We start from the raw sequence: 21,971 nt of genomic DNA on the forward strand, positions 1-21,971 counted from the left end.
TCCAACCCCATTGGCATCCCATCCCACCCCAAACCCCATTAGCACCCCACTCCGTCCCCAACCCCATTGGCATCCCATCCCACCCCAAACCCCATTAGCACCCCACTCCATCCCCAATCCCATTGGCATCCCATCCCCACCCCAAACCCCATTAGCACCCCACTCCATCCCCAACCCCATTGGCATCCCATCCCACCCCAAACCCCATTAGCACCCCACTCCGTCCCCAACCCCATTGGCATCCCATCCCACCCCAAACCCCATTAGCACCCCACTCCATCCCCAATCCCATTGGCATCCCATCCCACCCCAAACCCCATTAGCACCCCACTCCATCCCCAACCCCATTGGCATCCCATCCCACCCCAAACCCCATTAGCACCCCACTCCATCCCCAACCCCATTGGCATCCCATCCCACCCCAAACCCCATTAGCACCCCACTCCATCCCCAACCCCATTGGCATCCCATCCCACCCCAAACCCCATTAGCACCCCACTCCATCCCCAACCCCATTGGCACCCTACCCCATCCCAAACCCCATTAGCACCCCACTCCATCCCCAACCCCATTGGCATCCCATCCCAAACCACATTAGCACCCCACTCCATCCCCAACCCCATTGGCATCCCATCCCACCCCAAACCCCATTAGCACCCCACTCCATCCCCAACCCCATTGGCATCCCATCCCACCCCAAACCCCATTAGCACCCCACTCCATCCCCAACCCCATTGCATCCCATCCCACCCCAAACCCCATTAGCACCCCACTCCATCCCCAACCCCATTGGCATCCCATCCCACCCCAAACCCCATTAGCACCCCACTCCATCCCCAACCCCATTGGCATCCCATCCCACCCCAAACCCCATTAGCACCCCACTCCATCCCCAACCCCACTGGCATCCCATCCCATCCCATCCCATCCCATCCCATCCCATCCCATCCCACCCCAAACCCCACCGCCACCCCAACCACCCCGCTCCCAGCCGCATCCGCACCCGACTGCCTGCGCCCCATGTGCCCCTGCGTGTGCTCCGGTGGCACCTCGCTGTGGTCCTGGCGCTGGAAGGGGCTCTGTGGGGACCGGGACACCCCCATCGGCGCTGGCACCCCGTGGGTGTCGCCGTGAGCCACGGCTCAGGGATGGGGACGATGGGGCTGTGGGGCTCACCCGACTGGCGCCGGCCCTGGCGCGGCTCGGCCACGGGCTCCTCCAGGGGCTGGCAGGACCAGCTCTTCTTGAGGCGCTCGGGGCTGCAGCGGGGCAGGCGAGGGGGGTCTGTGGGGACAGGGGGTGACAAAGGGGGGGACAGAGGAGGGCAGGGAGGGGAGCGCGGGGCGTGGGTGGCACTCACAGAACAGATCCATCTCCAGGATGGCTTCTTTAGCCTGGGGAGGAGGGAGATGGGGAGAGATGCATGGGGTGAGGATGGAGAGAGGGGGTGAGGTGGGGTGAGGATGGAGAGAGGGGGTGAGGTGGGGTGAGGAGGTGAGGATGGGGTGAGGATGGGGTGAAGATGGGGTGAGGATGGGGTGAGGATGGGGTGAGGATGGGGTGAGGATGGGGTGAGGATGGGGTGAGGATGGGGTGAAGACGGGGTGAGGATGGGGTGAAGATGGTGTGAAGATGGGTGAGGATGGGGTGAGGATGGGGAGAAGATGGGGTGAGGATGGGGTGAGGATGGGGTGAGGATGGGGTGAAGATGGGGAGAAGATGGGGTGAGGATGGGGTGAGGATGGGGTGAGGATGGGGTGAAGATGGGGTGAAGATGGGGTGAGGATGGGGTGAGGATGGGGTGAAGATGGGGTGAGGATGGGGAGAAGATGGGGAGAAGATGGGGTGAGGATGGGGTGAGGATGGGGTGAGGATGGGGTGAAGATGGGGAGAAGATGGGGTGAGGATGGGGTGAGGATGGGGTGAGGATGGGGTGAAGATGGGGTGAAGATGGGGTGAAGATGGGGGGAAGATGGGGTGAGGATGGGGTGAGGATGGGGTGAGGATGGGGTGAGGATGGGGAGAGGATGGGGTGAAGATGGGGTGAAGATGGGGTGAGGATGGGGTTGATGGGGTGAAGATGGGGTGAGGATGGGGAGAAGATGGGGTGAGGATGGGGTGAGGATGGGGTGAAGACGGGTGAGGATGGGGTGAAGATGGTGTGAAGATGGGGTGAGGATGGGGTGAGGATGGGGGTGAAGATGGGGTGAAGATGGGGTGAGGATGGGGAGAAGATGGGGTGAGGATGGGGTGAGGATGGGGTGAGGATGGGGTGAAGATGGGGAGAAGATGGGTGAACCCACCCCCACTGCCCCGTGGGCACCACAGCCTGGGGAGCGTCCCCTTCCCCTCACCTTCTGCGGATGATGGCGTGGTGGTTCTCCAGGATGAGCCGCTTGATGTGATGGGTCCACAGCCGCTTCTCCTCCACGCTCTTGGCCTGGGGAGGACGAGGAGGACGGATGGGGGGGGCACAGAGGGTGGGCATGGGGGTCCCCAGGGGTTCCCTGCCCCACGGCCGGCGCGCACCCACCTGCAGGCAGTGCTGCTGCTTGATGTGCTTGTAGTGCGCCAGGCTGAAGCAGAGCGAGTCCCGGGTGCTCTCGATCAGCATCAGTGAGGAGCACTGCGGGGGAGGCCCTCAGAGACCCAGCTCAGCACCCACCACACACCCCCATCCCCGTGCCCTCTGGGCTCCCCATCCCCCAGCACCCATCCTGGTCCCCACCACCCGATTAGACCCCAGCACCCCCAGCGTTCCCTAACTCCCCCTGGGACCCCAGCCCCAGCACCCATCCTGGTTCCCCAGCACACCTTGGGGTCCCCATTGCCAGCACCCACCGGTCACCCCCATCCCAGCACCCATCCCAATCCCCTATCCCCAGCACCCCTTAGGTTCTCCATCCCCAGCACCCATCCAATCCCCCATCCCCATCACCCCTTAGGTTCTCCATCCCCAGCACCCACCGGTCACCCCCATCCCACCACCCATCCCAATCCCCTATCCCCAGCACCCCTTAGGTTCTCCATCCCCAGCCCCCATCCAATCCCCCTTCCCCATCACCCCTAGGTTCTTCATCCCCAGCACCCACCAGCCCCCCATCCAAGCACCCACCAGTCCCCCCATCCCAGCATCCATCAGTCCTCCCCATCCCCAGCACCCATCAGTCCCCCCCATCCCAGCACCCATCCAATCCCCCATCCCCATCACCCCTAGGTTCTTCATCCCCAGCACCCACCAGCCCCCCATCCAAGCACCCACCAGTCCCCCCATCCCAGCATCCATCAGTCCTCCCCATCCCCAGCACCCACCCTGGTTCCCCCCCATCCCAGCACCCATCCCAATCCCCCATCCCCATCACCCCCTAGGTTTGCCATCCCCAGCCCCCACCAATCCCCCCCATCCCCGCCCCCATCCCAATCCCCCATCCCCATCCCCCCCTAGCTTCTCCATCCCCAACACCCCCCAGCCCCCCCCCCGGTCCCTCCCCGTTATCCCCCCCCCACTGCCCCACGGCTCCCCCCCCATGCCCCCTCGGGCGCTCACCGGGATGTGCTCTTGTAGCCGTAGTGGTCACCGCGGCGCTTGGTGATGAGCAGGGTCTTGTCGAAGAGGAACACGGCGCGCTCGTGGCGCGCGCGCTGCACCCGGAACGTGCCCTCCAGCACCAGCTCCCCCGTAACTGGTCAGGTCCGGCCCCTTCCAGCCCAGCAGCAGGGACTGGATCTCCTGCGGGGGTCCCATTGGCATCACCGGCGCCGCGGGGCCGCGCGCCCCGGTGCCGCCGGTCCCCACCTGCTGCCGGATGGCGTGCTCGTGCTTGCGCTTCATGTCGTTGATGTACCAGGCCACGCAGGTCATGGTGTCGATGGCCTCCAGCACCAGGTCGTAGTCGTCGCCGGATTTGTGCTCGAAGTGCTTGGCGATCTCCTGCCGGCACAGCACGCGGCGTTGGAGGCGTGCGTGGTGCCGGGGCGGGGGGCACCGCAGCAGCTGGCTCGGCCGTGCCGGGAGCCCATGCTCCTGCCACGTCCCTGTGCCATGCCAGGGCTATGGAGTGCGCTGGGTGCCCGGGGGGTGGCTGTGTCGTGCTGGGTGCTTGGGCCGGGCCGTGCATTCCATGCCATACATCCATGCCATGCCATGCACCCATGCCATACATCCAAGCCATGCCATGCACCCACACCACGCCAGCTCTCCATGCCATGCACCCATGCCATGCCATGCACCCACACCACGCCAGCTCTCCATACCATGCACCCATGCGTGCCATGCACCCACACCAAGCCAGCTCTACATACCATGCACCCATGCCATGCCATGCACCCACACCACGCCAGCTCTCCATGCCATGCACCCATGCATGCCATGCACCCACACCAAGCCAACTCTCCATACCATGCACCCATGCGTGCCATGCACCCACACCACGTCAGCTCTCCATACCATGCACCCATGCCATGCCATGCACCCACACCATGCCAGCTCTTCATGCCATGCACCCAAGCCATGCCATGCACCCACACCACACCAGCTCTCCATACCATGCACCCACACCACGCCAGCTCTTCATGCCATGCACCCATGCCATGCCATGCACCCATGCCACACTGTTGCCCAGGCCACGCTGTGTGCCCATGCCATGTCCCCGTGCCACACTGCTGCCCATGCAATGCCATGGCCCCATGCCATGTCCCTGTGCCACACTGCTGCCCATACCATGCTGTGTGCCCATGCCATATCCTCATGTCACACTGCAGCCCATGCCATGCCATGTCCCCATGCCATGTCACCGTGCCATGTAACCCATGCCACACTGATGCCCATGCCATGCTGTGTGCCTGTGCCATGCACCCATGCCATGTCCCCGTGCCACACTGCTGCCCACGCAACGCCATGTCCCTATGCTACAATGGTGCCAGTGCCACACTGCTGCCCATGCCATGCCATGTCCCCATGCCATGTCCCCATGCAATGCCATGTCCCGTACCACACTGCTGCCCATGCCATGCCATGCATCCATGCCATGTCCCCATGCCACACTGCTGCCCATGCCATGTCCCCATGCAATGCCATGTCCCCATGCAATGCCATGTCCCCATGCAATGCCATGTCCCCATGCAGTGCCATGTCCCCATGCAATGCCATGTCCCCCATGCAATGCCATGTCCCCATGCAGTGCCATGTCCCCATGCCATGTCCCCATGCAATGCCATGTCCCCATGCCATGTCCCCATGCAGTGCCATGTCCCCATGCAATGCCATGTCCCCATGCCATGTCCCCATGCAGTGCATGTCCCCATGCAGTGCCATGTCCCCATGCAATGCCATGTCCCCATGCAGTGCCATGTCCCCATGCCATGTCCCCATGCAATGCCATGTCCCCATGCCATGTCCCCATGCCATGTCCCCATGCAATGCCATGTCCCCATGCCATGTCCCCATGCAGTGCCATGTCCCCATGCAATGCCATGTCCCCATGCCATGTCCCCATGCAGTGCCATGTCCCCATGCAATGCCATGTCCCCATGCCATGTCCCTATGCAGTGCCATGTCCCCATGCAGTGCCATGTCCCCATGCAATGCCATGTCCCCATGCCATGTCCCTATGCAGTGCCATGTCCCCATGCAGTGCCATGTCCCCATGCCATGTCCCCATGCAATGCCATGTCCCCATGCCATGTCCCCATGCAATGCCATGTCCCCATGCAGTGCCATGTCCCCATGCAATGCCATGTCCCCCTGCAGTTGCCATGTCCCCATGCAGTGCCATGTCCCCATGCCATTCCCCATGCAGTGCCATGTCCCCATGCAGTGCCATGTCCCCATGCCATGTCCCCATGCAGTGCCATGTCCCATGCAGTGCCATGTCCCCATGCATGTCCCCATGCAGTGCCATGTCCCCATGCAATGCCATGTCCCCATGCCATGTCCCCATGCAGTGCCATGTCCCCATGCAAATGCCATGTCCCCATGCAGTGCCATGTCCCCATGCAGTGCCATGTCCCCATGCAGTGCCATGTCCCCATGCCATGCTGTGTGCCCGTGCCGCAGCGGTGCCGGCACCACCTCACCTGCAGCAGGAGGTGGTACTTGAGGATCCTCTGGACGGGCTTGAGCAGGAAGGCGCCGAGGGGCAGCGCGTGGCGCAGCCGCTCCTGGCACTCGCGCAGCAACCGCGCCTGCGCCTTGCTCCGCATGCACTCGGCCAGCGCCGCCACCGAGCTGCGGGCGAGGAAGCGGGCTCAGCCCCTGCCCGGCCCCTGCCCGCCCCAGCCCCGCACTCACCTGGGGTAGTTATTGCAGTACTGGGTGTAGATGGAGAACTCCTGGCTCTGCGGGCAACGGCAGCGCCGTGAGAGCTCGCCGCGGCCCCGGTGCCCCCCAGCCCTTCATGGTGCTCGGCACCGCGCATCCCAACAAACACCCCCCAAAACCTTACCCGGGTGACGAAGCAAACGGCCACGGCCACCGGGTCGCTGGCGCAGCTCTCCAGGTCCTGCAGCAGGGCGCTGGGGGCACAGCGGGCACGGGATGGGGTGGGATGAGGGGAGCTCGAAGCTCCTCCGGCGCCAACTCCGACCCCTTCCACCAGAGCAGCTTGCTCCAAGCCCCTGTGTCCAACCTGGCCTTGAGCACTGCCAGGGATGGGGCAGCCACAGCTTCTCTGGGCACCCTCACGGTGATGAATTCCTGCCTTACATCCAACCGGATCCCCCCTGCTCCAGTCTGAACCCATCACCCCTTGTCCCATCGCTCCCGTCCCTGATGCAGAGCCCGTCCCCAGCATCCCCATAGCCCCCTCCAGACACTGGGGGCTGCTCTGAGCTCCCCACGCACCTCCTCTTCCCCGATGCTCTCAGCCTAGCTAACAGCAGACCCCCCCCTCCTGTCCCATCCACACCATGGGGTGGCCCCATGTGTGTGCCCCCGTTCCCCCCCCACAACCAGCACCCACCTGCTGAGCTCGTAGATGTCCTCGATGTTCCCAAAGAGCGCGCTGACCTGCTCCGGCCGCAGCACCGCCTCCTCGGCGTCGATGATCTTCCCCAGGTAACCCTAATGGACAGCACAGTGGCACCACCGGTGCTACCAGCCAGCCCCCCCCCAACCCATAGCCCCATCCATGGGGTGCCCCCCCCCCGATGCCAGCACCCACCTCCACGATGCTGCGCAGGTCGCGGGCATAGGTCCGCTCCGACTCCACGATCTCCAGCACCACGCGGCCCAGGTAACTGGGCTCAGCACCAGGGCCACCAAACGGTGCCAGTCCCGGCCACGCCGCCGGCGCAGCGTTGTTGTTGCTGTTGTGCTCCCCCTCGGCCCACGGCTCGGCCCCGCTCCCGCTTGGATGCTCCATGGCGCAGCCGGGATGCGGCGCCGCGCTCAGGGCAGGGCAGGCGGGCACCGGCATTCCGGCATCCCCCGGCACCGGTGGGGGTCTGGGGGGGGAGAGCGGAGTGGTTATGGGGTGCGGAGACACCCCGGGCTCTGGGCAGTGCTTCAGGTCAAGGCGGGGGGGTCACTGCACCATAAAGAGCCCTTGGGTTGACCTGATGGCTGAGGCCTCCAGGCTGAGCACCAGCACCCCCAAACCCCCAAATTCCTCAGTTATGGATCAAGCAAGGCAGGATAGAACCCACCCGTGGCCGGGCCAAGGCCTCCCACCCACTGTAGCACTGAGATTTGGGGGTGTCATCCCCCCCCCAACCTTACCCCAGTGCCAGATCACGCATCCCAGGACGTGGGGACCGTGCTCCCTAAGGACACAGCACCACAGTGGGCCCAATGCCACGGCCACACCAAGCCCCCACCCCACGGCCCAGCGCCGGGGCCGTGCGTCAGCACCGCGCCCACGGGACACCTTCCCGGTGAGCTCAGCACCGGCTCGCCCTTCCGGACCACCGCGTGCCACCGGGATCCTCCTGCGGCACCGCAACCGCTCGGTGCCACCGGGGCTGCGGCACCCAAACCCCGTCCATTGCCTGCAACGGGCTTGGTGGCCAAGGGGACAGTGTGTGACCAGCGCGGGTGGCCTTGGGGACGGTGACCTTCAGCCGGGCCACGTGCCGGTGCCGGGGCGGACCGAGCCCCCCGGCACTGGGGGTGCCAGCACCGAACCGGTCAGGCCGGTTCCCGCCAGCGCCTCCCCATCGCGCCGCATGGCCGCCAGCCCGCCGCCGCCCTCCCCATGGCTTCCCTGTGCGAGCCCCCAAAACGCCACCGCGGTGACCCCCAAGTGGGGCCCAGCACTAAAACCCCATTGCGGTGACCCCCAAGTGGGACCCAGCACCAAAACCCCACCGCGATGACCCCCAAGTGGGACCCAGCACCAAAACCCCACCGTGGTGACCCCCAAGTGGGGCCCAGCACTAAAACCCCATTGCGGTGACCCCCAAGTGGGACCCAGCACCAAAACCCCACCGCGGTGACCCCCAAGTGAGGCCCAGCACCAAAACCCCACTGCGGTGACCCCCAAGTGGGGCCCAGCACCAAAACCCCACTGTGGTGACCCCCAAGTGGGGCCCAGCACTAAAACCCCACCACAGTGACCCCCAAGTGGGGCCCAGCACCAAAACCCCACTGTGGTGACCCCCAAGTGGGGCCCAGCACTAAAACCCCACCACAGTGACCCCCAAGTGGGGCCCAGCACCAAAACCCCACTGTGGTGACCCCCAAGTGGGGCCCAGCACCGTAACAACCCCTTGTGCTGCAGTCGCAGCTCCCCAAACGCTGGTTCTGCCATGGGGCACCCCCTCAGCACCACGGGGCTGTGGGATTCGGGGAGCAGCACCCCTCAAACCCCAAATCCTTCTGCTTTGCCCCATGGCCGCCTTGAGCAGGGGGACCAAGCCCCACAGGCACTGGGGGCACCGGACCTGCAGCATCACCCCATAGAGCGACCCCCATCACCCCCTACGCTGGGGGACAGGAAGGGCACTGGGGGGGGTGGCCCGTACCCGCTATGGGGGGGGACGACACTGATGCTCCCCCCACGTGATGGGATTTGCAGCCACCGCATCCCGCCCCCGACGGCCACCCCCGGCTGCCCTAATCCGCTCGGGATTACAGCACCGGCCCCACGTCACCAGCACCGCGGCCGCTCCGGTGGGGATTAGCCCTGACCTTCAACCCCCAGCCCCATCGCAGGGCACAAGGACCCCCCCCCCCCTTCCCCTTGGGGTGCCGAGCTGGATGCGACCCCTGGGTGCCGCCCCAACGGGGGGCTCCCGGTCAGCTCCCCAAAACGGAGCCGTTCCCAAAGCGGGGAAACCGAGGCAGGCGCCGGGGCCGTTCGGGCCGTGGGGAGCGGGGATCATCCCCGCCGGGCGCATTCCAACGGGGAACGTGGGGCACAAGGCACGGCCCCCCCCCCCGCCCCGGGCCGAGGCCAGCCCTGGCAGAGCCATATAAGGGCAGGCGGTGCCCCGTTTCCAGGCGTTTTCCAAGGATCCCAGCGTTCCCTGGGAACGGGCAGGGTCCCTGCGGGCTCCGGCGCAGCTGCCGCGGCTCGGCGCGCCCGGCGCTCCCGGCCCCGGCTGGCACCGAGGGCACCGGCTGCTGCTGGCACCGCTGCCCGGAGCGCCCACGGGGCCCCGACGTGGCCAACGGGCACCCAGCGCCATAGGAGGATGGGGGTCCCGCATCGCAGCCCTCGGGGGCGCCCCCTCCGAAGGGCCTGGGGTGTCCCGTGTGTTCCCGTCCCCCCCCCCCCCCCCCAGCCCCATGGGTGCGTGGTCGTAGGGCTCCCAGGAGCCGCTGTCCGCCGGGACCCACAGCTCTGCCCCACGGCTCACCAGGAGCCCCCACCCCGTCCAGGACCCAACGCTCCTGCCCCGCTGCGATTCAAGGCCTTGGGCATCCCGGAACCCACAGCTCCCGTCGCGTGGGGACCCACAGCTTCTGCCCCACTGAGGCACACAGCAGCGGCCCCAGCGGCGCACACAGCACCGGGCCCCACGGCTCCTTCCCGCACGGACCCACGGTAATACAACAGCTCCTTCCCGCCACAACGGGACCCACGGATCCGGTTCCACCGGGGTGCGATGGATCCCACCCCACCGGCACCCCCGGCACCGATGGGTCCCGCTCCACCGGGACCCCCGGCACCGATGGGTTCCGCTCCACCGGCACCGGGACCGACACCGACGCCTCCCTCCCCAGCGGGACCCCGTGTCCCGGGGCCGGACTCACCGCGCTCCGCCGCCGCCGCCCCGGCCCGTCCGTGCCCGCAGGAAGCGGCGGGAGAGCCCCGGGGGCGGGGACTGCGGCCGCCCCGCCCGGGCTGCCCCGTGAACGGGGAACGACCGGTACGGGCCCGCTATGGGGCCAGTACAGCCCCAGTACAGCCCCGGTACAGGCCCCGTGCGGTGCCGGGTGCCGTCGGGGCATTGGTCCTGGTAGGGTCCCACTACGGTACCAGTGTGATGCTGGGCACGGTCCCACTACGGCACCAGTGTGATGCTGGGCACGGTCCCACTACGGTACCAGTGTGATGCTGGGCACGGTCCCACTACGGTACCAGTGTGATGCTGGGCACGGTCCCACTATGGTACCAGTGTGATGCTGGGCACGGTCCCACTATGGTACCAGTGTGATGCTGGGCACGGTCCCACTATGGTACCAGTGTGATGCTGGGCACGGTCCCACTATGGTACCAGTGTGATGCTGGGCACGGTCCCACTATGGTACCAGTGTGATGCTGGGCACGGTCCCACTGTGGTACCAGTACGGTGCTGGGCACGGTCCCAGTATGGCGCTGGGCACAGTCCCAGTACGGTGCTGGGCATGATCCCACTATGGTACCAGTGTGATGCCCAGCATGGTCCCACTATGGTACCAGTGTGATGCTGGGCATGGTCCCAGTATGGTCCCAGTATGGTGCCGGGCACAGCCCCAATATGGTCCCAGTACGGTGCTAGGCACAGTCCCACTATGGTACCAGTGTGATGCTGGGCACGGTCCCAGTATGGTACCAGTGTAGTCCCAGGATGGTGCCAGGCACGGTCCCAGTACGGTGTTGGGCATGGTCCCGGTATGGTCCCAGTACGGTGTTGGGCATGGTCCAGGCACTGTCCTTATATCAGCCCAGTACAGAGCTGGTTCTGTCCCAATGTGGTGCTGGGATGATCCCGATAGGTTCCCAGTCCCCTCCCAGCGTTCCCAATGCGGTGCTGGGCACATTCCCAGTGTGGTCCCGGCACAGTCCTGGGGTGCCCTGAGTGCGATGCGTGCGGATCCACCGGGGCACCCCGTGGGGTTCTACCAGTGCCAGCAGCCATGGGGCAGACGTGGGGCACCGCAAGTGAGCCCCACACCCCCAGCACCCTCTGTCCCAGGTCTGATCCCAGCTCCATCCCCATCCCCGTGTCCCCATCACGACACGGGAGCCCCAAAACCTGGGTACCACCTCGTCCCCATGGGCCCCACAGCGGCCCCTTCCAGACACCCCCAAACTCCCCCCTTTCCCAGACACCCTATTCCCTCTCCCCACATCCCTCCTCCCGTACCCATTCCCCCCATATCCTTCCCCAACCCACACCATCCCCTCTCCATAGACCCCTCCCCATATCCCCCTAAATCCCCTTTCCACAGACCCCCCCAACCTCCCTCCGCTTTCCCTCTCCCCACATCCCCATTCCCCCTCCCACACCCCCCATATCCCCCCATATCCCCCCCCATACCCCCCCAAATTCCCCTTTCCCTTTCCCATACCCCCCCCAATCCCACCTCCTCCATCCCGCCCGCCCGCTAGGGGGCGCCCCCACACTGCCCCCCTCCTCCCTTCCCGTGAGGCCCCGCGCGGGCCAGGCGGGAAGGCGGCGGGCAAGATGGCGGCGGCGCTGCCGGAGCGGAGCTGCCTGGAGCTGAGCGCGGCCGCTCGGGGCCCAGCGCGGCGCCTCCCGGAGCTCGGCTTCACCCCCCCGGGCACGGCCCCGCTCCCCGCCGGCCGCTACGGGGACAGCGCGGGCGGCTTCTGCTACCGGGACAGCGCCCAGCTGGCGGCCGGCACCAGGAACCGCTTCGTGAGGTGGTGAGTGAGGAACGGAGCGGCCTGGAGCTGCGGGGATGGGGCGCGGGCAGCCAGCGCCTCTGCACCTCACAGGGGAGAGCTTCTGCCTCAGAGCTCATCTCAGTCTCCCCTCGGGCAGGTTCAAGCCATTCCCCTTGGCCTGTCCCTACATCCCTTGTCCCAAGCCCCTCTCCAGCTTTCCTGCAGTCCCTTCAGGCACTGGAGATGCTCTCAGGTCTCCCCTTCAGGAGCCTTCTCTTGTCCAGGCTGCCCCAGCCCAGCTCTCTCAGCCTGGCTCCAGAGCAGAGCTGCTCCAGCCCTTGCAGCATCCCCATGGCCTTGCTCCAGCAGCTCCACGTCCCTCTTGTGCTGCTGCCCCAGAGCTGGTCCTCATCTCCAACCTGGATCCCCCCTGTTTCAGTCTGAACCCATCACCCCTTGTCCTGTCACTCCAGTCCCTATGAAGAGTCCCTCCCCAGCATCCTTGTAGCCCCCTTCAGGCACTGAAGCTGCTCTGAGCTCTCCACACAGCCCCAGGTTTCTCAGCCTGGCTCCATACAAGAGCATCCTCATGGCCTCTTCTGGCCTTGCTGCAGCAGCTCCACGTCCCTCCTGTGTTGCTGCCCCAGAGCTGGTCCTCATCTCCAACCTGAGCTCCCCCTGTTCCAGTCTGAACCCATCACCCCATGTCCCATCAGTGCAGTCCCTGATGCAGAGCCCTCCCCAGCATCCCTGTAGCCCCCTTCAGACACCGAAGCTCCTCTGAGCTCTCCACACAGCCCCAGTGCCCCCAGCCTGGCTCCATCCAGGAGCTGCTCCAGCCCCTGAGCCTCCTCCGGATCCGCTCCCCAGTGCCGAGGCTCCGAGGGTTCCGTTCCCTGCCGAGGCAGCTCCAGGCCTCACCTTGGATGTGCTCGGTCCAGAGCAGGGTCTGTGCCGCGGGGTCTGTGCCGGCTCCTGGACGGTGCCGTCCTCTGTGGGGAGAAGGGAGCTGTGCCCAGCGCTGCAGTGGGGCAGGGACGGGGCAGCTGGTGGATGTCCCTCTGGTGAGCCGGTGTCCGAGCAGGGTCTCCCAGGGCAGAGGGGCAGGATCCCCTCCTGCTCCCCCCCTCTTGCCCCCTAGGGAACTCTCCCCCTTTCCCTCCCCGTGTCCCCTCAGGACCACATCCGGAGACGCCGTGGAGCTGGTGGAGGAGTCCCTGGACGTGAACCTGCTCCACAACGCCGTGCGGCTCCGCATCCACGGCTGCCCCCTGCTCCCCGGGGGGGTGCACGCCTGCGAGACGCAGAGCCACCTGGTGCTGCTGCTGCTCACCGGGCAGAGCGTGCACCGCCTGCTGCTGCCGCACCCCTGCCGCCTGCAGCGCAGCGTGAGTGACCCCCTCCTGCCCCCTTCCTGCCCCTTTCCTGCCCCCTTCCTGCCCCCCTCCTGCCCCTTTCCTGCCCCCTTCCTGCCCCCTTCCTGCCCCCCTCCTGCCCCCTTCCTGCCCCTTTCCTGCCCCCCTCCTGCCTCCCTTCCTGCCCCCCTTCCTGCCCCCTTTCCTGCCCCCCTCCTGCCCCCCTTCCTGCCCTCCTTCTGCCCCCCATCCTGCCCCCTTCCTGCCCCCTTCCTTCCCCCCTCCTGCCCCCCCTTCCTGCCCTCCTCCTGCCCCCCTCCTGCCTCCCTTCCTGCCCCCTTTCCTGCCCCCCTCCTGCCCCCCTTCCTGCCCTCCTTCTGCCCCCCTTCCTGCCCCCTTCCTTCCCCCCTTCCTGCCCCTTTCCTGCCCCCCCTTCCTGCCTCCCCTCCTGCCCCACTTCCTGCCCCTTTCCTGCCCCCCATCCTTCCCCCCTTCCTGCTCCTTTCCTGCCCCCCTTCCTGCCCCCCATCCTTCCCCCCTTCCTGCCCCTTCCTTCCCCCCTTCCTGTCCCCCTTCCTGCCTCCCCACCCCCCTCCTGCCCCCCTTCCTTCCCCCCTTCCTGCCCCCCTTCCTTTCCCCCTTTCTGCCCCCCCATCCTGTCCCCCTTTCTGCCCCCCCTCCTGTCCCCCTTTCTGCTCATCAGGAGCTCTCAGTGAAGCCTCTGAGTGTGTTGCAAAAGATCAACAGCCTCAGTGTGCTTCTCAGTATGGGCATCAAATGCTGCTTCCTGCTGGGACAGGGTTCATTTGGGATGGGATAGGGTCCAGACCCCCCAAAGCCCCCTTCCCCATCCCCATACCTCCTTGGGGTACATCATTTGGGCAGGACAGGGTTAGTTGGTGCTGGGATAGGACCCAAAGCCGCCTCCCTTATCCCCATACTTCCTGCTGGGACAGGGTTCATTCGGGCCAGGACAGGATTCATCTGGGGCAGGACAGGCCCCAGACCCCCCAAAGCCTCCCCTCCTATCCCATACCCCATACTTCCTGTTGGGAGAGGGTTCATTTGGGTTGGGATAGGGTCCAAAGCCCCATCCTCTGTCCCCATACCCCATACTTCCTGCTGGGACAGGGTTCATTTGGGTTGGGATAGGGTCTAAACCCTCCAAAGCCGCATCCCCTATCCCCATACCCCATACTTCCTGCTGGGACAGGGTTCATTTGGGTTGGGATAGGGTCCAAAGCCCCATCCTCTGTCCCCATACTTCCTGCTGGGACAGGGTTCATTTGGGTTGGGATAGGGTCCAAACCCCCCAAAGCCCTATCCCCATCCCCCATACTTCCTGCTGGGACAGGGTTCATTTGGGTTGGGATAGGCTCTAAAGCCCCATCCCCTATCCCCATACCCCATACTTCCTGATGGGACAGGGTTCATTTGGGGCAGGACAGGGTTCATTTGGGGCAGCACAGGGTTCATTTGGGGCAGCACAGGGTTCACTTGGGCCAGCACAGGGTTCACTTGGGCCAGCACAGGGTTCACTTGGGCCAGCACAGGGTTCATTTAACCCTACCAAGAGTTAACTTCCACCCTGGGAGCTTGCGTGGTGCCCTGGTTTGGATCTGTGACCAAAGCCCTGTTGATAACACACACGAAGAGGGTAACCTTTGCTGGGCAGCCTCAAGGCCAAGGCTCTGGCCCTTCCATGGGGATAGATCTGGGGCTTTGCAGTGCTTTTTGGAGGGGCACAAATGGAAACATGGCCTGAGAGAACCAAAGAGATTTTCCTTGCTGCGTATCCTAGAGCCATAGAATGGTTTGGGTTGGAAAGGAGCTTAAGATCACCCAGTTCCAACCCCCTGCCATGGGCAGGGACACCTCACACTAAACCATGGCACCCAAGGCTCTGTCCAGCCTGGCCTTGAACACTGCCAGGGATGGAGCATTCACAGCCTCCCTGGTTGGATTTCTTTATGGGTGCTGTCAGGTGCCAAGCTCCCCAGTGCTCGCCTGCTTGGCCAGCTGCAGTGAGGGTGCTCAGCAGCGTGGGGCAGCTCCCTGGGTGGAAGTGAGAACTAATGGGAAGAAGAGTTAAATAAGGACAGGCAGCTGGAACTCTCCCCCTCCAGGAGCTGAATGTACTCAGGTTGTGGGTATCCCGCTTGCAGCAGCGTTCCCTAAACCTGGGGCAGCCAGGTTTGATCCTAACCTGCCCTCTGCCCACAGCCAGGTATAAAATGCCCTTATTTCACTGACTAGGGGGTTCTTACACCACGTTTACATCCCCTTTACCCCTTTGCTGTGGCTTTCCCCTCTGGTGTCTGCTTCTGGTGTGTCTCAGCAGGTCCCTTGCCTTTGCTGGGGAGCTCCTCTGTGGCTTTTAGGGTGCCAGAGCTTTCCCAAGGGCTGAGGCTGTGCTGCTGCAGAGCTGCTTTTCATGCTTCTCTAGCAGCATTCAGCTGTGAGCTGCCTTGAGGGAGCTGATGGGCTGTGGGGCTGCTTTGGGGGCTCTTAGGGTGTATGATGGAGGGAGCAACGGGGTCCTCTGCTAGGAGAAGGCAGGTTTGGCATCCCCGCTCCTAAAGAGCAGCTGGGGGTTACAGCATGGGTGTTCTCCCTGCACCACCCCTTCTTGTCACCCAACAGCATCACCATTGCCGTTCCACACGTGTCTGGTTGGAGTTTCTGTGCCTTGTGTGGCCGTGTGTGCTCAGGCTTTGTCCTCTCTGTGCTTCCCCCCCTCTTCTCCTCCAGGAGCTGATCACAGAGAGCCAGATGCAGTCGGTGTTTGCAGACATTGGCAAGAGCAGCTTCAGGGACCCTGTGAATTACTGCGTGATTCCCAACGTGCCAGGCCTGGCACCCAGCTCCGTTGCCTCCGCAGCGTGGCTCAGCAGTGAAGGGGAAGCTCTCTTTGCCCTGCCCTCGGCTGCAGGAGGGATCTTTGTCCTTAAGCTGCCTCCTCACGATGCACCAGGTAAGGGCAGCTCAGCCCTGCTCTTTGCTTTCAGCGTTGGCCAAAGGCCTGGAGGGCCAGGCCAAGGGGAATGGCTTGAACCTGCCTGAGGGGAGACTGAGATGAGCTCTGAGGCAGAAGCTCTTCCCTGTGAGGGTGCTGAGGCGCTGGCACAGGGTGCCCAGAGAAGCTGTGGCTGCCCCATCCCTGGCAGTGCTCAAGGCCAGGTTGGACACGGGCTTGGAGGAAGCTGCTGCAGTGGAAGGTTTAGGCTGAGAAAGTTGGGGCTGTTCAGCCTGGAGAAGAGAAGGCTGCAGGGAGACCTCAGAGCAGCTTCCAGTGTCTGAAGGGGGCCTATAGGGATGCTGGGGAGGGACTCTTCATTAGGGACTGCAGTGACAGGACAAGGGGTAACGGGTTCAAACTGAAACAGGGGAAGTTTAGATTGGGTCTAAGGAGGAATTTCTTCACTGTGAGGGTGCTGAGGCACTGGAATGGGTTGCCCAGGGAGGTTGTGAATGCTCCATCCCTGGCAGTGTTCAAGGCCAGGTTGGACAGAGCCTTGGGTGCCATGGTTTAGTGTGAGGTGTCCCTGCCTGTGGCAGGGGGTTGGAACTGGATGATCTTAAGGTCCTTCCCAACCCAAACCACTCTGGGGCTCTGTGTTGATTCCATCTTTATTCCACACCCAGAAGCTCTTCTCCGTGGTGCCTGTGAAGCCCCTCGCTGGTGGCACTGAACAGTTTGCTCCTGAATACTTCATATATTTCTTTATACCCCTTCTCTTCTGAAAGGAGCAGTTTCCATTGTGGAACTGAAGCAGAGCTCAGTGGTGCAGCGGTTCCTCACCGGCTGGATGCCAACAGCCATCAGGTCAGTGCGTGGTGATGGGGAAGCAGACCTTGTTTTCTGTCTTTCCCCTCCCGGAGAGCTCCCAGCTGAAGTTCAAGGCAGGCAATTCCCATCCCTAAATACCCTGCCAGGAAAGGGGAGCTGGGTCACAGGCCCCATCGTGATACGGAAGTGGGGACGTGAGCGCTGGATTAGTTCATCTTAACAGGGTCCTGCTGATGCGGTGCCTGTGTCTACAAGTATGGGATGTCTGGTAATTGGCCTCCAAGGATTTGCCCGGGGTATGGCTCATGGCCAGAGGAGATTAGGGATTACACCAGTTGTATGTCCTTGTTCCTGAGCAGCAGAGGTTACGTGTGGGTGACGGGCTCCTTGTTCAGCTTGGAGGAGGCTCTTTAAGGGGGGACCTTAGAGCAGCTCCAGCACCTAAAGGGGCTCCAGGAAACCTGGAGAGGGGCTTTGGCCAAGGGAGGCAAGGACAGGACACGGCGTGGACACAGTGTGCAGGCTGGGCTTGGTGTTGGATTGGAGTTGTTGCTATCTTGGAGCACCCATCCACCTTCTAAGCCCCATAACTTTGAAACGGGAGCAAGTCCTCCATGCCCTGATTGACTTTGACCATTCCAAGTGTTGCCTGGGGCTGTTTGGATCCTTGCTTCCCTCTGGACCCTTTGCTCACATTCTGCCAGCACTAGGCTGGGGCTGGGGAAGCCAGGGTTGGGGTTTGGCTCTACCAAAGCAGGTAAAGACCTGGTTGTTACTGGTGTCGTGGCCTCTTCCGCGCAGTCCCGAAGTGCTGCTCTCTCCTCCTGGTCTCACCCCACTGATTTATTGGTGCTGTAGAAACCCTGTGCCCCGGATCTCTGCAGCAGCTTGGCTTTGCTTTGAAGCTGTTGAAACAAGCTCTGTGTTTCAGAGGCGACTGCGGCCCCTCGGACCTGCCCATCAGCCTCTCCGTGCACTGCCTCGACCACGACGCCTTTCTCTTTGCTCTCTGCCAGGACCATAAGCTTCGGATGTGGTCCTATAAGGTGAGCAAGGCCTGCATTTGGGGGGGACCAGCACCTTCCATCGCCCCTCGGGTGACAGCCTGAGGCTGTAGGACCACGGGCTGAGTGGTTGGTGTAGGTTTTAATCTGCTTTCCTGTTGTCACTGCAACTTCTACACGCTCAGATGTGGGACAGTTTGCGAGCTGTTGTGGGGTGGGTTTGTAGCTGGGGGGGGTTTCCTCTACAGGCACAGGGTAAAAGGCAATGTTAGGGTATTTGTGAGCATAGGGAAGCATGCAGGAGGGCAGGCAGGAGCTCTTTGAGTGCTGAGGAGGTGCTCCCGAAGGATTTTGTTCCTCTTTAGAGGTGCTAAGAGCGTCTTTGTGACATGGCTGCATGTCAACGAGAAGTTCATAAGCAAAGGCTCAGCTCCTGCCTGCCACTTGCTCCAAATGCCAGTGGCAGAGCTAATGGAGCAGCACAACTGCTTTCACGGCTCATCTGCCCTGGAATGTGTGGGTTAAAGGAGGGAGGGGAAGCTTCGCCCTATGTGCCTGAGCAGAGGGCACAGGAAGGACCTCTGTGGGTCAAGCACCCATAGGGTGCTTGCATCTTTTAGGGGAAGAGCAGGGCAGAAATTGAGGAGAACGAAGGGCAAAGAGCAGTTTTTCAGTCCTGACCCTTCCCTGAGCTCTTTTCCTGCCACCTTTTCCCCTACACAGGACCAAATGTGCCTGATGGTTGCAGATCTGCTGGAGTTCATGCCGGTGAGCAGGGACCTGAGGCTCGCGCTGGGGACCAGCCACCGCCTGCGCTTGGCCTTCTCCCCATCCCTGGGGCTTTACCTCGGCGTCTACATGCACGCCCCCAAGTGTGGGCAGGTATGGAGTGATGGGTTCCTCCCTTGGAGCTCATCTTTCTTGGGCCGCGTGGAAACAGACCGTTCCTCCTCGGATTCGGGTCTGTAAAGCAAGAACTAGGGCAGAGTTTCACGTGTGACCCTCTGGAGAGAGCAGTTCCTTGGGAGTCAAGAGTTTGGCTCCACAAGCAGCGCAGGATACACGTGCCCTCATCCTGGGAGTGGAATTCCCTGTGTGACTGCGCTGCTCTGGGAGTGCTTGTTCACTCCTTCACCTCCTGCTGCAGCAGGATCCCAAAGGCACGTGTGTGCCGTGGGAAAAGGGGAGCTCCGTGAGGGGCTCCAAGGGGGGAGATACGGGTGGGATGTTTACATCAGGCTCCTGGGAGCGTGTGGACTCATCCCTGCGTTGCCAGACATGGACTTCGTGTGGGGAATGATATATTTAGCCGGGCAGGAATGACAGCGTGGAGAGGTCTCATCTGCTGGACAGCTTACCCTGTCCATTCCCAGGGGATGCATGTACGTAGTAGAAGTGGTCATGACTTTGCTGGCTCTGGTAAGAAAACACAGAGCTTGGTTTGGAGCGAGCAGCCGGAGCATTTGGGGCTTTGCCACCACGGTCTCCTAAGCCAAAAGGATTCAGGTCGAGGTGTGTGTCCTGCCCTCACCCCTATAGGGGTGCTGAGTGTAGCGTCAGGGAAGGAAAGGGAGAGATAGAGGAGCTTCCTGGTGATGTGCTGCTTATGGATCCTTCAGCCAGTGCCTCACAAGGTGTGTTTGTAGTTCTGTGTCTTCCAGCTGGTGAGCACCGAGAGCAACCGCTACAGCCTTGACCACATCTCCTCCCTGTTCTCTTCCCAGGTGAGTGCAGGGCCCAGCTCCCCAAAAGGCAGCAAGATGAGAGGGAGCGTTGGTCACTGAGTGATCAAGGGAGACTGGATGGAGCAGCCCTGAGGAGCAGGACTTGGGGTGTTGGGTGAGGGGAAGGTCCTCATGACCCGGCTTCAGTGGGCACTTGAGCCCAGACCCCTCCCTGGGTGCTGGGCTGCACCCCCAGAGCGTGAGCAGCAGCTCAGGGAGGGGATTCTGCCCCTCTGCTGCATGAAGGGGAGACCTGAGAGCAGCTCCAGTGCCTAAAGGGGCTGCAGGAAACCTGGAGAGGGGCTTGGGACAAGGGCCTGGAGGGACAGGCCAAGGGGAATGGCTTGAACCTGCCCGAGGGGAGACTGAGCTGAGCTCTTAGGCAGAAGCTCTTCCCTGGGAGGGTGCTGAGGCGCTGGCACAGGGTGCCCAGAGAAGCTGTGGCTGCCCCATCCCTGGCAGTGCTCAAGGGCAGGTTGGACACAGGGGCTTGGAGCAAGCTGCTCCAGTGGAAGGGGTCCCTGCCCAGGACAGGGGTTGGAGCTGGAGGAGCTTCAAGGTCCCTTCCAACCCAAACCAGGCTGGAATTCTGTGATCTGAGTGTGAATAAAACCTTCCCAAGGCCTGGTTAAACAATAGGAGGGAACGTTCTGCTGTGTTTTGTTATGGCCACACGCCTCTGGTGTCCTTGAATTTATGATAAGAAAGTAAATGCACTTTCCCTCTCTTGCAGGAGACTCTCATTGACTTTGCCTTAACCTCCTCGGAGATCTGGGCGCTGTGGCACAACGAGGAGAACCAAACTGTTGTGAAGTACATCAACTTTGAGCAGTGAGTTTCGGTCCTGACCTGCTGCTGTTGGTCACATTGGTCACCCCAGGGGGATGGGGACCAGCAGGAGCAGGTCCACGTGCTCCTCATTAAAGCACCACTCGAGCTCCTCATCTCCTGCCCTGCTGTGCTGGCTCGAGTGTGTGGAGATGCAGGAGGGCTGTTTGTGTCACATCCACCGCAGTGTCCTCCCTGCCGTGCCCATTCCCTGGATTTCCAGTGTTCCAGGGGCTAGGCTGTGCAATAAAAGCCAGGGCTGAGCTGCAGGAATGTGAAGAATGTGGAAAGCCAGGCAGCAGGAGGCTGGGGGGACACGGAGGCTGCTGTGAGGGTGGCAGAGGGAGGGCTCTGCTTCAGCAGCACCTCCTTCAGACCAAAGCTGGCCAGTCTGTTCCACGGAAGGTGATGTTTGAGGGAGATCAGTGGTGTGGAAGCATCATCCCTCCCTTTATAAAGCAGAAAGGGAAGGTTTGGTGCAGGAGAGTTAAAGAGTATGGGGGGGAATGCTGTTAGTAACCGAGTTTAGGCAGGGGAATGTAATGGTCAGTGTGAGAAAGAGCCACCTGATGAGCACGTGTGATGGGGAGAGCACTGATGTTAAGGAAGGAATCCAAGCTCTGCTGTTAGCTTAGGGCTGGGAATGCCACCACTGAGCTCAATCTGTCCCTCGTCTCCAGCCCAGCTCCCCAGGGTTATGATCCCTGTACCGTCCACGCTCGCTGGTGGAGCTCAGAGCTCCGGTTCTGGTGGCTGCTCCCGTGCTGGAGCTGACCCTGGGTTTGATGGTTGCCTTCCAGGAACGTGGCAGGCCAATGGAACCAGGTCTTTGTGCAGCCGCTGCCTGAGGAGGAGGTGACGGTTCGACACGACCAGGACCCCAGGGTGAGCACAGTGTGAAGCAGCAGCAAGAAGGGATGAAGCTTCTGTGCCCAGGAGAGCATTGAGCCAGCTCGGGTGGACAAATGGCGTTGATAGAGACCTGAAATGACTCCAGATGAAAGGGGACAAGCCTGAGCCTCTGTTAGCATTAAAGCCCTGAGGGTGGTGATGAAACCAGTTGAGGGATGAGGAGAATTTCAGGTCAGTCAAGAGAGAGCCTGCAGCCAAGATGTGTGAATAAACAAGGTCTGGAGTGTGAAGGCAGCAGTGATCCATATGGGAGGGTGTGGGTGTGAAGTGAGGCAGATCCAGGGGACGAGCTTGGGGATGGGAGGAAAGAGCAGAAGCAGTGTCTTCACTGGTTTCCCGACTTGTGTGTTTCCTTAAACTGG

At 62.7% G+C, this 21,971-nt stretch overlaps 3 protein-coding genes across 3 annotated transcripts in view; 2 read left to right on the forward strand and 1 right to left on the reverse strand.

Moving 5' to 3' along the window:
- Positions 1-942: 942 nt before the first annotated feature.
- On the reverse strand, positions 943-7,459 carry LOC133268048 (pleckstrin homology domain-containing family G member 3-like; the record flags this gene model as incomplete). Its single annotated transcript, XM_061450887.1, is given in 14 exon segments — positions 943-1,077; positions 1,173-1,284; positions 1,361-1,394; positions 2,327-2,440; positions 2,534-2,626; positions 3,548-3,558; positions 3,561-3,678; positions 3,680-3,730; positions 3,797-3,931; positions 6,076-6,226; positions 6,290-6,336; positions 6,444-6,513; positions 6,960-7,060; positions 7,161-7,459. Coding segments are annotated over 14 exon segments (1,427 nt in total), but the record flags the coding sequence as incomplete, so codon positions are not given.
- Positions 7,460-7,557: 98 nt separating this feature from the next.
- On the forward strand, positions 7,558-10,297 carry LOC133268066 (uncharacterized). Its single transcript, XM_061450915.1, has 2 exons — positions 7,558-8,280; positions 10,166-10,297. Exons 1-2 carry the CDS (start codon positions 7,558-7,560, stop codon positions 10,295-10,297), a joined length of 855 nt encoding a protein of 284 aa, XP_061306899.1.
- Positions 10,298-11,802: 1,505 nt separating this feature from the next.
- The window catches only part of NUP160 (nucleoporin 160), a 30,716-nt gene continuing 20,547 nt past the window's right edge, over positions 11,803-21,971 (forward strand). Inside the window, exons 1-9 of the mRNA XM_061450931.1 lie at positions 11,803-12,035; positions 13,174-13,384; positions 16,103-16,325; positions 17,099-17,177; positions 18,073-18,187; positions 18,869-19,027; positions 19,792-19,869; positions 20,603-20,700; positions 21,498-21,582. Of these exons, the coding sequence (XP_061306915.1) occupies positions 11,833-12,035; positions 13,174-13,384; positions 16,103-16,325; positions 17,099-17,177; positions 18,073-18,187; positions 18,869-19,027; positions 19,792-19,869; positions 20,603-20,700; positions 21,498-21,582 (1,251 nt within the window). The 5' untranslated portion in view covers positions 11,803-11,832. The remainder of the gene's footprint in view (positions 12,036-13,173; positions 13,385-16,102; positions 16,326-17,098; positions 17,178-18,072; positions 18,188-18,868; positions 19,028-19,791; positions 19,870-20,602; positions 20,701-21,497; positions 21,583-21,971) is intronic.

Source organism: Pezoporus flaviventris, unplaced genomic scaffold (assembly GCF_033815535.1).
Source record: "Pezoporus flaviventris isolate CSIRO_AGI_PZ_B2104156 unplaced genomic scaffold, CSIRO_AGI_Pfla_v1 ptg000012l, whole genome shotgun sequence".
NCBI classification, from domain to species: domain Eukaryota; kingdom Metazoa; phylum Chordata; class Aves; order Psittaciformes; family Psittacidae; genus Pezoporus; species Pezoporus flaviventris.